Consider the following 14012-nt stretch of genomic DNA (forward strand, 5'->3'; position numbering starts at 1 on the left):
GGCCTCTGCTTTCTTTGGCCAATGCTTCAAACCTGGGCTGATATGGTGTGATTGCTATCTGTTTATCGCAACCCCCAGCCTCGTATTGAGATCGCGGCGCGCGGTTTCAAAATAAGAGCGCCCAGCGCGATTTTTTTTTTTTTTTTTTTTTTTTTAATTATTAAAAAAACTTTTCAAAACAGCTCGAGGGCCATTAATAGACACCCCGCGGGCCAGAAAAGGCCCGCGGGCCGCTACTTGAGTATGACTGCTGTAGAGGCTCAATGCTCAATGTAGAACATAAGCCTGTTTTGTTCAGCAAAGTTGCTAAAAAACCGAACTCAACCTCAGGACATCCTCAACATGAGCACAATTGCCATATTATGTTTTTAGTGCTGTCAGTTTGGCAAAACCTACCTCGTGGAAGCATGTTGAAGCAAAAGGCAGGAGAAGTTAACATCTCTGAAAAAAATGTTTTGGATTGTTTGGGGAGCTATACACTCACAGCACCCCAGCTAAAGACATAGAGGAAGACCTCCCTGACTCAACACGGACAACTCTTAAAGCACATAGTTCAGTCCATTACTCATATTTTAAAGGAGGTGGCAGTAAATAAGAACATTTCTGTTAAAACCATGCCACACAAACTAGACTGATAGATGTATCATGGGGGGGTCATTAGAGACAGCTAGCTTTCAAAACAAAACTGTAGACTAACTGAGGTGAAGGAGACTCCAGAGAAGAAACCACCCCCACACACTCTTGATGAAGGTCAGGACACGTCAAGTTACAAGTACATGAGAAATGAAGGGACAATCAGTAAGGTACTGTTAGCATATGTGTGTCACAACCCAGTCTTTGGGATTATCCATTTTGTGTTAACTGCCCAGATGGATTAGACCAGACTCTGCGTGGTTTCCCCTGATCTGATGAGTAATCAATGGTCTCTATGGTTTCCCCTAGAGCATCATGATGTGTGTTGTGTGTGTGTGTGTGTGTGTGTGTGTGTGTGTGTGTGTGTGTGTGTGTGTGTGTGTGTGTGTGTGTGTGTGTGTGTGTGTGTGTGTGTGTGTGTGTGTGTGTGTGTGTGTGTGTGTGTGTGTGTGTTTGTGTGTGTGTGTGTGTGTGTGTGTGTGTGTGTGCGGTTGCTCTGTTAATATTTATACTTAGAATATTTATGCTTGGTAATATGGGAAATACGTACTGTCCTATACTAACAGAATACTACAGTGATTGGTGTTGCAGCCCAAGCTGAGACCTATATATTTAAGACATAGCTGTAGATGGATGTAAGGTTTGAGTTACGGTTGGGAGGTGGAAGATGTTTGAGACCCGGTAACATCTCTCCTGTTACGTCTGTACCCTGAAACTGTCTGAGGAGAACACAGAATAAACTCTGCCTATCAGCAACAAGCTCAGAGTCAAATGTCTTACTGAGCTGAGGAAAAAAGGCTCTGTATTATATCTATATTCTTCTATATATAACTCAAGGTGCGGAGAACAAGATATGACATGAGGACATGTAAGACAGACCAAAAGGCCTAGTGCTGTCGATGGGTTTTACTTGAATGAAATGCCTTGTCTTGCTATTTAAAATGGTTAAATGTATCCAAAGCATTCTGCAGCACTGCCATGTCTAAGACCATTCCCATAGCAACCAAAGCTTCTGCTACTGGTTTCCCTAGGAGCACAATGGCCTGACTAGAGCTAACACCGGCTCTGATCTCTGTACCTCAGTTAAGGCCAATTCATTGTCCAGGCAACAAGTGTCGCTCGACAAAAAAAAAATTGTGGTCGACAGCTATCGCTGCACTGTAGGCTTTCATAGTCCTGCGCCAGACACAAAACACCAACTATAGAATATCGTCTGTAGCTATGTCGGTGTACAAGTTGTAATAAAAAACTAAAGTTTGTCGACATTTTTTAGCATTATATCTATAACAACCACAAAGTAAACACACCATGATTACGGTAAACACAATAGAATGTAGAATTTTGAGCTGCTATCAAATCAGAGTGGTTGAGCTACTCTTACCGCCTAAAGGCCCTAGACTATGAATTGGCCTCTAAATGAAGACAAGGGAAGATACCTATTGGCAAATGCCACATAAGAAGGAAAAACTGAACATTGGCTAATTGTCACAGGTCCTCCTTCAAATCAGGTGATGATGCCACCACGGGTAAAGGTTGGTGCATACTTTGTGAAATGCTAGTCTGGAGTCCTGCTTTGCAAACAAATGTGAATGTTATGTCATCGTATCGCATGAGGCACCTTAGTCAATTTTGAATGGAACACCTCCTGATTAATGGGCTAAAAAGGCCAAAAATGTCTGTCTATGGTTCTGACATCAATGCTGTTTATGTCTGGGTTATGCAGTTACCTGATTTACATATGGGGCTGCATGGTTTGATCATGCAAACAACATGCTTTGATTGAAATTGAAATTGATGGCATGGACATTTTATTAGCTGTTGTTAAAATGGTTATGTCAGATCAGGCCCGTCACCTACTCCAACTCCCTACTCCCCCACCGAAAACAACAAAAACAACAACAATCCACAATCCCCCTTTGCAGTAAGGATGGATGGAGTAATAGGTAGTTATCACTGTTATTATTGTTATTGTTTTTATATATGCTGAGCAGGTAAGATTGTGGCCGATCCCTCCCACCCTGGTCACAAACTCTGGTACTTCCCTCCGGCAGGAGGTGGCGGTCCATCAGGACCAAAACCTCACGCCACAAAACCAGCTTCTTCCCGCTACAGTTGGCCTTATCAACAAGGCCCCGGACCCCCCACCTGACTTGGACTTTTATCCCGCCCCCACATCTCAAGTCTGTGTTACATTAACACATATTACATTGCACATTGCACATTCGCAATGCACTCCTGTTTATCATTTTGCATTTTACTTTCCACTTTACATTTTTATATACATTGTTTGTATATTTGTATCTTATATATTGTGTTTTTTTGTTCTTATGTGTAGTACTTATTGTGTTTTTATGTTTTATGTTATGTGAAGTACTTATTGTGTTGGTATGTTTAATGTTTAATGTTTACTGTATGCACCTCTACACCAGAGCAAATTCCAGGTAGGTGTAAACCTAATTGCCAATAAATACAATTCTGATTCTGATTCTGATTCTGGACAGGTCCGTCTAGCAAGCGATGACGCTGCTGTGTCATCACTAATTGACGTCTCAGAAATGCGTGACTGGGCTTCCACATCTCATTGGTCATGTATGTCTGTCCTTGATATCTCCATCCTCGATGCATTTCTTCCTCGTTTCCTTCACGGTTTTATTAGATGGAGAGGCTCGGTCATAAGCAAGGGAGGATTGACACAGAAGAGATTTGAGAATTACCCCCACTGTTGTATCCTGATGTACAAAGGTTGTGCGGATGTAGGCGGGGTTTACCCTCTACGTAATGCATATGCAGTACAAGGAAACACGAAAGTTCTGTCAGCTATCATTAAGGCTCAGCAGCAGTTATCGGGGAAACCTTGAAGACAAGTCCCTCTTCCTTGCATCTACTGCTTTTACCACTGTTATTTTCTTTGTTTGCAACCAGACCAAGGTATAAGGATACGGGTAGATATTTGTGTAAAGTATATCTATAATCTCAGCCTTAAATTTGTATTGCCATTTCTATTTTATTGTCATACTGTATGCTAACTTAGTTAGCAAATTGTCAACAGAGAAATAACCGGTGTAACCTTAAAAGTAGGATATTATTCGAGCACTATTGCATGATGTGTCACGATGAGCATTGAAGTAAATCGGTTTTTATTGCATCAGGGAGTTCACTATTTTAAGAGGGCAGTGCTTTGGTCCCATTTGTGAACATTATGGCTGTTGTTTAGCTTTCACACCCAGTTTATAGATAGACATCGATAGGAAACATACTTTCTGGATGTCGCTCTGTTATGCATGTTTTCTACGTTCGTGTTTCAAACGAATGAAATGTTTCTGATTTCCGGCGGTCGTTCTGATGCTCATGCTTATTCATTGATGTTGCGTAAACCTGTTGTACAATTTGTACCCTGCAGGTACAATATAACAACATCTCTTTCTGTCCACAGGTTTTAAAATGTCCAAGAAAATCAAGGCAGGCTCCGTGGTTGAAATGCAAGGAGATGAAATGACACGAATTATTTGGGAGCTGATTAAAGAGAAGCTTATCTTTCCCTACATTGAGATGGACTTACATAGGTGAGATGTCTACGAGAGACAGACATGTGGTTTGTAAATTATGGTTTAACAAGCTTGCCTGCTTGTAGTTATTTAAATGTGTCATTCTGATCACGTCACGAGTCTATGACCTTTTGCACAGAATACGGTTAGGGGCTGGCCAAAGTGCCTCATACGATACGATGACATAACATTCACATTTATTTGCAAAGCAGGACTCCAGACTAGCATTTCACGAAGTTTGCACCAACCTTTACCCGTGGTGACATCATCACCTGATTTGAAGGTGGTCTGAATGTGATACATTTTGCAACTCTTGAGAAAGTATATGAAACCTTGCCAGACCTGTTTTCAAATGCTCTAGCCACATTCCTTAAAGTTTAAACTGACCTGAACTTGTTAATCAGGTTATCAGCACTGGCCAGACGCCCACTCGAAGAATGTAGAATAGGTGGCAAGATGATAAATTGGAGTTCCTTCTGTTGCGGCCAAGAAAATAACTATTGTGTGCAATGCAATTACACATTTCCACATCATAAAACATGTCATTACATCTGCAAAACAGTCTTTCCTCTTGATCTTATGGAAAGTGTTACTGTCTTCCCTGATTTTTTTTGTAGTTATGACCTGGGAATGGAGAATCGCGATGCCACAGACGACAAGGTGACTGTGGATGCAGCTGAGGCTATCCTGAAATACAACGTGGGCATCAAATGTGCCACCATCACTCCGGATGAGAACCGTGTGGAGGAGTTCAAGCTCAAACAGATGTGGCGATCACCCAACGGCACCATCCGCAACATCCTGGGTGGCACAGTGTTCCGTGAGGCAATCATCTGCGAAAACATCCCACGGCTGGTTCCTGGCTGGCTCAAGCCAATCATCATAGGCAGACATGCCCATGGTGATCAGGTAACTGCTCTATTTATCTCCTCAATTTAGCTCAACATAAAAAAGTCAGATTATTTTGCCATAGGGCTTGGTGTCATTTCTCATGAGATTTAATTTAGAAGTACTTGATCAGACTAGCGACCTAATGAGCATGAGGTTCCAACATCTAGGAAGACCGATCCACAGGAATGATCCTGTCCACATTTCCAAATGTGCTCTAACTTTACAATCTTAAATGTTAACATTGCTGCTGAATGCACACGTTCCAAGGACACTAAAGAATTGGCTGCTCTTTAAATCTCAATTTTTTTTGCAACTTGTGTCTGTTGCATTCAATTTAATTTGAACAATGAATGGGTTTGTCTGATCTCGTTCGAACTTGACTTTGGGGAAAAAAGTGACAGCCCTGTCCTATTACCTGTCTCATTAACAAGGTCTTTTTACTGACATAAACTAAAAAAACATCCAGGAGATCACAGTTTTCACATCATTCTTTGTAAACTTTAGAGCCTGTTGTGTGAGAAAATCCCAGGAAACCAGAAGTTCCTGAGCTACTGAAACCACCCTTTTGGCACCAACATTCCTTCCACTGATCATGTCTGCATGCTTTGATGCATTGAGATGCTTCCACATATTTGCATGAAACAGCAGGTGTAAATGTGTTTCACTGGCTTTCATATAGATTTAAATATGAACTCTGTGATTCTGGCCAAAGGTTGTTGATATTTGAGCTAGGGTTGCAACTAATGATTATTTTTTTTTTTATCAATGAATCTATTGATTATTGCTTTTGATTAATCGATTATACAGTATGCCTACAAATATTCAGTTATAGCCCACATAAATAAAAAAGCCCACATTATATTCAAAACATTACTGCATTCATTGATATATTAGATAAAAGTAGTTTTTAAAAATTGTTTCCGTGAAATGCGAGACGTTGCTACTGACTACCCAGATTTCATAAATATTGATGAAGAAACGTGATTGTCGTAAGTGAGTTGATGATGTTTAAGACGTGGTGGACAGTTTTGTTGTTAAGACATTCATGGAAACTTCATGATTATTCAGTTGATATACTTAGGTTTGTGCTTTGAAGTTAACCTACCATCCACAAATTAGACGTTAAAATTTACAAAAAAAATCATGAACAATCATAACCTAATTGAGAGAATTCTGCATAAATGGTATCTAGGTATCTCCTGTGCTTTTTTCATGGTTTTTCTATCAGTAACATTCTTTACCTCTTTCTACAGTACAAGGCAACCGACTTTGTGGTTCCTGGACCTGGAAGGGTGGAGATGACATACACACCCTCAAATGGAGAACCTGTGAAATATGTTATTTATGATTTTGAAGGTAGGAAAATATGAATGAACTTATTTCTTATTGTTCATCTTCACCTTTCTATGCCAAGTACAAGTAGGAATGTGATTCCACTGATGGCAAGTAGCAACCAAACTACCAGATCTTTCAGACTAGACGACAATTGGCTGAAGAATTAGCTACTTGTTTAATAAATCAAAATACTGAGCTGTCAAAACATTGTCAACAAAGTAATGCGTAACGGTCTGTTTTTTCAAACATGTTGATGAAAACTAAATTTTTTCCGGCTCACACAGACTAAACGGCACTCTCAGTTGAGCGTGTAGACTGTAGAGAGAGACACACACACTAAATGGAGCGTGGACCAATGGACTAACCCAACTCTGTACTGTGCCTTGATGTTTTCTTTACTGTGTTTGTTTAGTTGATAGAAGAACTTATCTCCATTTAATGTTTAATTTTTTCACTTGTAATGTATTAAGGGTTCAGTAAATATTAATTGGGAAATTACCATTAACCATTACAGTACCATACTTGCCTTGCATCTCAACTTTTATTGAAATTGGATCTATTGGATTGTTCTCTTGACATTGATGTTTTGAACTAAAGAGTAATTCCAAATTTTTGGCAAACATTTTGGAAGGCCTGTTGTGGTTTCTGCCTAGCCATGGCCAGAGGTTCATAAACATTTTCTTTTCTTTTTTTTTTGTGTGGTAGAACTTGCCTTGAACTTGGCCTTGAGCTCACCGAATACCTTTGCGCTGTGAGTCGAGCCTTATTGGCCAACATTAATGAGTGACTTCACTAATCCTCTTGTGTGAATGAGAGTACATTCTTGCAGCCAGGCTCTTAACTCTTGTGATAAGCCTCCCAGAGGAGTGAAGGCAGTGAGCGCTGAACATGTAGCCCAACACACATTCATGCTCATGGTCAATGTCCAACATATGATAACATGTCCATCCATCAAATGTCAATCAAAATGGTCTAGTAGTTTTTGCCAATAGTGTATTTTCCTGAAGCTGGTCACTCTATTAGCTTAGTAAACAGCACACACTAGTTTCTGTTGCTTTTGATGTTGACATACAAGTTTGTATAAAAAAAATTAATCAATAACTAAGGTAGCCATAGCATATATACTGAAATGTTACAGTTTGTGTACATTCATGTATTTTGTCTTTTTGTGTGTCCGGTGTTTGCCTGTCCAGGTTCTGGTGGAGTTGCAATGGGAATGTACAACACGGACAAGTCCATTCGGGAATTTGCCCACAGTTCCTTCCAGATGGGCTTGGTCAAAGAGCTGCCCCTCTACCTCAGCACCAAGAACACCATTCTCAAGAAGTATGATGGCCGCTTCAAGGACATATTCCAGGAAATTTATGAGAAGTAAGTTTAGACCTAATTAATTGTTTTTTGAGGGTGATCCTGATGGTGTCAATTAACTGTCCTGAAAATGTTTCATGAAGTCATACAAACCATTGTAAAATATGTTAAATCCTATTTGAAGCTGGATTTTCTTTACCATGGGCAGACAAGTTAGTAACATTTCAGAGCATGTGACTTCAGGGTTAGGGTTAGGGTTATATGTTTTTTCTACCTTTCTTGAGTGTGTGACAAGATGCTGAGAGAGTATGGCTCAATAAAAGTGAGTCTGTATAAGTACAAAAGGCTGATAGCACATTTACAGCACACGTGCATACAAAATCAGTATCTGGCATGGGACTTGTACCCTGAACCTTCTGATGGCTAGGCAAACACCTTGCCACTGAGCCACCGGAGAAATATTTCACATGCATTCACTCACATTGCAGTGAAAAAAATAAACGTGTTGTAGGCAAATCAGTTCTGATTTTAGTCCATTTTACTGTTGAGATGTTAAATACTCTTTTCACAATTTGATGCTTATTTGAAAAGGTGAATTGAGGTATATGTCACATATGGCTGTGACAATTGAGATTAAGTGCAGAACTTGAGGATTGTCGTAAAAAAGGTGTTTGAGATTTGGTAAATAAGATATCCTTGACTGTAAGGCACAGTGGCAGACCTTTTAGAGATAGTGTGTGTAAATGTTTGGGAGAATGACACAATGCGTAGAAGAGATACAAGATACATCTAATGTACTTAGGCATGTTGATCCAAATTGATTGGCTCGTATAATGGAAACGTATTGATTTACATATTGAAATGTCTTGAAGTCTTAAGATGATGCTGAATAAGAAGAAAGTAATATTATAATTAAAATAATAATCAGAACAAAAACAATAGGGTTCCCGCAGCCTCGCTGAGAATGAGAACCTTTGTTGGTTATTGAAGACTTGCTGCTTGGACCCCCAATAATAATCAGAACAAAAACAATATTGTTTCTGCAGCTTTTCTGCATCGACCCGTAATAATCAGAACAAGAACAATAGGGTTCCAGTAGCAAATGTGCATGGACCCCCTCATAATAATGAGAACCAAAGCAATAGGGTTCCTGCAGCTGTTCTGCTTGGAGAAGAATCAGAACAAACCCAAGAGGGTTCCAGCTTTGCTGCTTAGACCCATAATAAAGATTGAACTGAATAAGAGAGGAAAGTAACAGCAGAAAACTAGTGCCTTCACAATATATCTATGAAGTATCTGCGAAAAAAAGCACTCATAGTTACTTAACACAATTAAAGTTGGTTTTCTATTCTGTAGAAAATCATCTTTGTGTTGAGGACAGACCATACAGCTCAAACTGAGAACACTGTTTCATTTCTGTCTCAAAATGGCTTTTGTGTGCAGTTTTGGCCAAATCACTAAGCCAGGGCCATTATTGTTTCCAGGGAATACAAAGCCCAGTTTGAGGCCAAGAAGATCTGGTATGAACACCGGCTCATAGATGACATGGTGGCCCAGGCGATGAAGTCAGAGGGTGGTTTCATCTGGGCCTGTAAGAACTATGACGGAGATGTCCAGTCGGACTCAGTGGCCCAAGGTAAGAGAACTACAACTCCCTAAAAGCATTGGAGATCTTCCTCATGAGACTTACAGTACCAGTCAAAGTTTTTGGACACACCTCCTAATTTTTCGGAGAAGTTTCTTCTTGACTTTTATTATTTAGATAGATAACACTTTTTTTGTTTAGAACATCATTCCATATGTGTTCTTTCGTAGTTTAAATGTATTCAGTGTTAATCTACAATGCAGAAAATATTAAAAGTAAACAAAAAACTGAAGGTGTGTCCAATTAAAGGTGTGTCCAAACTTTTGACTGGTACTGTACTTACTTCTGATCTCATTGAATGTGCTCAATGACTTTCCTCCCCCTGTTCATCCTGACTACAGGCTACGGTTCTCTGGGCATGATGACCAGTGTCCTGATCTGTCCTGATGGCCGCACTGTGGAAGCTGAAGCTGCACATGGAACAGTAACGCGACACTACCGCCAGCACCAGCAGGGCAAGGAGACCTCCACCAACCCCATTGGTGAGACACACACACACACACACACACACACACACACACAGACTTTCCAGACTTGTTTGTCCTTTGAACCTTGGTAGTGGAATAAGCTAGCCATGTATTACTTTTTCTTTTTTTTATCATACGTCTCGTCAATCCTCTAGTGTGAGTTAGCCAGTTGCTTTTTCGTGGAATAAACTACCCAAATCGCACTCATCATGAGTAGCCTTTGATATACAGTCAAAACTCATTTGAAGACCTGTCTCTGCAGAGATCATCTTTTATATTCAGAACCTGTGTCAGGCATTTACCTGTGTCACTCATTAAAAAGGTTCACCAATACCAAGTCTGAAGTCTTGGCGTTCTAATAGACACAGATCTCGTATTCACCAGCCATATCAAAGCAATCACCAGAAGGGCCTCTATCCTCTTTAAATCTATTGCCAGAATGAAGGGTTTGGTGTCCCAAACAGGCCGAGAGAAGCTCATCCATGCTTTTATCTGCTGTAATGGTCTCTTAACCGCACTTCCCTAAAAGACCATTAAACAGGTACATCTCATTCAGAATGCTGCAGCCAGAGCAGGGGTGGGCTATTCATTTTCCCAAGTGGCCACATGAGAAAGTGGGACTGTTGTGGCGGGCCAGACCAATAGGCTGATCTCAATTCTGCTCAATATAAATGTTAGCTCTTTATAAAAAGCATTAAATTGTATGGTTTTGATTAACTGCTACTGGTATGAAAATGTGGTGCTGGCATAGTAAAAACGTCAACATTATTTTATCAACATTTAATTAACATAGCCGTATAATAAGTACAGGTATTTACGTTTGATTCCTAATTTACAATTGGCCTCAGCGGGCCGCTCAGGGACAGCCAACGGGCCGCCAATGGCCCTTGGGCCGCACTTTGCCCAGGTCTGAGCTAGAATGTAATCCAGAACCAAGAGAACAGAGCACATTACTCTAGTCCTAAAATTGTTACACTGGCTTCTAGTTCTGTTTTATATGACGTAATGTAATAAAATAGGATATGACATTTAACATTAAGGCTTCTAGTTAGCATTAATGAAACACTTCCTCAAGAAGGACCCAGCTCCTCACTCTTTGGTCTCCATTGGAAATCTATCCGCATTGACATTGAGCATCATAATTCACACAGTACTTCTGGTTTGATAGTGCAGACCGATAGTGCAGTACTACGGGCTGGAGGCTGGATAACCCACACTGGCCGTCCACCCAAGATGAGGTCATCTTTATCTGACAAGGGATCTATTGTTGCTGTCTTCCATAGGGTAGCCTCATCCTCTGTTTGTAGACCACATACTCTGGCCCTCTGCAGCAGTACAATTGAATCCCAAGGGGCAAGCTTTGACCCCCCCCCCCAATCGATTTCATGCAGCAAATAATGTTGCAAATGGGCTTTTTGACACATTTTTATTTCTTATTTGAACTATTTTCGAACTCAGCTTTATGTTTGCTACTGTGTAAAATAAACATTTGTCATGGGTGTTAGTTGATATGTTTTCATTTAAATGTCCCCAAATAACCACATTTTAGTAATTGGTTGAATCATTTTGAATTGAGCTGTATAAGTGTTTGTGTCTTCTAAAGATCGCCAGATTATAGTTGATGGTCTGGTACAGAGTTGTTTTTGTATTGTATGACATGAATAAGCATGCTTGTAAACATCCGTCCTGAGACTATCCTTCTCTCTACCCAGCCTCTATCTTTGCATGGAGTCGAGGCTTGCTCCACCGTGCAGAGCTGGATAAGAACACTGAGCTGCGGGTATTCGCAGAGGCACTGGAAGCTGTTTGCATTGAAACCATTGAAGCTGGATTCATGACCAAGGACTTGGCAGCTTGTATCAAGGGGCTACCAAAGTGAGTCATCTTGATCAATATTCGTTCTTGCTGAATAACCCCCAAATAGTCCTCTGTCTGCTAAATAATTTAACCGTGTTTTCTGTTCTTTATTTCAGTATCAAGCGCTCAGATTATCTGAACACCTTCGAATTCCTGGATAAACTGGCCGAGAACCTGAAGACCAAGATGTCCAATCAACCAAAGCTCTGAGTCGTCTCGGTTCTCAGAAGGAAAAACATACATAAACACACACGCATAAACAGAGATTAACTTGTATGCCTTTAAATTTGGAGACTTAGAGATGTATCCACTGATGTACATCTGTAGAGTTGGTAGGTCCATCCACATACCAACACATCAGGCTCTGTGCATTCCAGTGGACAAACTCAAGTGCCTTTTTAGGGCTCATGCTAAAAAAAGTTTTATTTAGTTTTAACTTAGTTTTTTAACTGTAGTTTAAACAGATCTGAAAACAGCTTGCAGCATTTACTTGTTAATATGAACGGTGGTCCATAACACTTACAAATGTTTATTTGTTGTACTACTAATTCATTAGTTTGCTAATTTTGTACTGGCCCAAAGGCACTCTAAAGAGACTGCACACCATACTACTCTCAGAGGTCTCATACAAGTCATACATGTTTCCAATCAGTCTAGTTAGCATGACAGGGTGTCTGTGTCAACACCTCTAGCATCCTAACAGAAATGTCTTTGTTTTCAAGTCTGAGTGTAATAATATTAAAAGAAAACATTCCTATCCCTTATTTATTGCTGTTTATTTTATGGTTCTTTATACCAACTTAATGACACTAACAGTCTGAAATTAGGGAACTTAAGTATTATTATTTGTATTAAGAGTGGTTGAAGCAGTAGCATGCTAGCGCTGCAAATATGTCAACAGGTAAGGTTAGACATTCATGCTCTTCCAATCTTACTGTGAGACTAGAACCAGTTTTTCAGACAAATACAAAAACTTAGATGCTCCTGCTATGCTGTGTTCCACTCCAGGTAAGGATGATTTAACGTCGTCAACCACTTCTTTCCTAACTAGGTCTTCTCTCTTATAGTTTACCCCTAATTTCGATTAGGAAATTGTAACGGTCGGTAGGCAGCAGGTAAACCTCCCCTCCTGCCACCGTAAGAGAAGTAACAGCAACAGATGCTCACACCCATGAGTTTTAGGCTCTCATTTAAGATGTTGCAAGTCCGAGTCCAATGTGGGACTGCGCTTGTATATACAACACACATGGTCTTTCACCTGCAACCTTAGCATGGCCCGTTATAACAAATTTTCTGATTATGTCATCCATCTCACCAGTAAGGTCTTCTATTGACCAAAAAGGTGGGAAAAGGTTTTGAGGGTGTAAAGCCTGGATACCCTGTAGGATTTCTAACTTTCTAACTTGGTCTTGCTGCGTTTAGCCTGTTGGTTAGGTATCCTGCGTGTTGGGGAAAAACACAAAATCTCAAGTGTAAGTTGATGATAGATCTACTGATAATTCTATTATTGTATGATAGTGGTGTGTAATATGACTGCAGTAGAAAGTGAGACAATTAATAGGATATTTTCTATTTCTGGACTAAAAGTTTGCAGTATATCTTATTCTGAGTGAAAATGTAAGGAACAATAGTTGAATGTGGCGGCTTTGCACAGATAGGGTGTGAAGCAGTAGGGGAGAGTGGGGGAAATGAGCCACCTCTTGTATCTGGGCAACTGTACACACATTGTCATGTGACCCTAAATTTAGTTTGTATTCTTATTTCACCTTTTTTGTGGAAGAAAGAACCATGTGGATTCAGTGGTAAGCATATGTTTCAGGCATCCTAGATATAATCAGTCTCGCATCTAAAACAATTTATCTCAGTAAAAAAAAAAAAGTTATATCTGATACGTTACTGAACAGGCAGTGTGTAAAAACATGAAATAGCAAAAGTGTAGCTCTGAGTCTAAACACTCTTCTTAAAATGGTGGCTGTGGAGCAAAATGAAACTGAGCTTTGGGAGTACGGTGAACCACCGGCTTACATGAAGTTAAGTGAAATTTTTGGTTTAAATTAGTAATGCGTTCTAACAATGTATACATTAATTTTTGTATCATATTTTAGATAAATCAATAACAGCAGTCATGGTACATCATTACAAAAGATAAGGGCTCCAGTCATGTGCTTTTAACCCTAGTATTTGTTTACCTCCTTGTGGATGACAGAAGCATCACTCAAACAGCATTTTTTCCATACAGATGTGACACTTTAGTGTTGACTAAGTTGTTTTAGGCTATTAGATAAAACATTTCGATTTCTGAATTTCATGACTGATGCTGTTTTGGTTGTA

The 14012-nt window shown here is 39.9% G+C and overlaps 1 protein-coding gene across 1 annotated transcript; it reads left to right on the forward strand.

Moving 5' to 3' along the window:
- Positions 1 to 3470: 3470 nt before the first annotated feature.
- On the forward strand, positions 3471 to 11934 carry idh1 (isocitrate dehydrogenase (NADP(+)) 1). Its single transcript, XM_080838667.1, has 9 exons — positions 3471 to 3561; positions 4067 to 4196; positions 4796 to 5087; positions 6323 to 6425; positions 7598 to 7775; positions 9197 to 9348; positions 9699 to 9839; positions 11537 to 11699; positions 11798 to 11934. Exons 2-9 carry the CDS (start codon positions 4075 to 4077, stop codon positions 11889 to 11891), a joined length of 1245 nt encoding a protein of 414 aa, XP_080694793.1. The 5' UTR covers positions 3471 to 3561; positions 4067 to 4074; the 3' UTR covers positions 11892 to 11934.
- Positions 11935 to 14012: the final 2078 nt, after the last annotated feature.

This window comes from Sprattus sprattus (assembly GCF_963457725.1).
Source record: "Sprattus sprattus genome assembly, chromosome: 5".
Classification (NCBI taxonomy): Eukaryota; Metazoa; Chordata; class Actinopteri; order Clupeiformes; family Clupeidae; genus Sprattus; species Sprattus sprattus.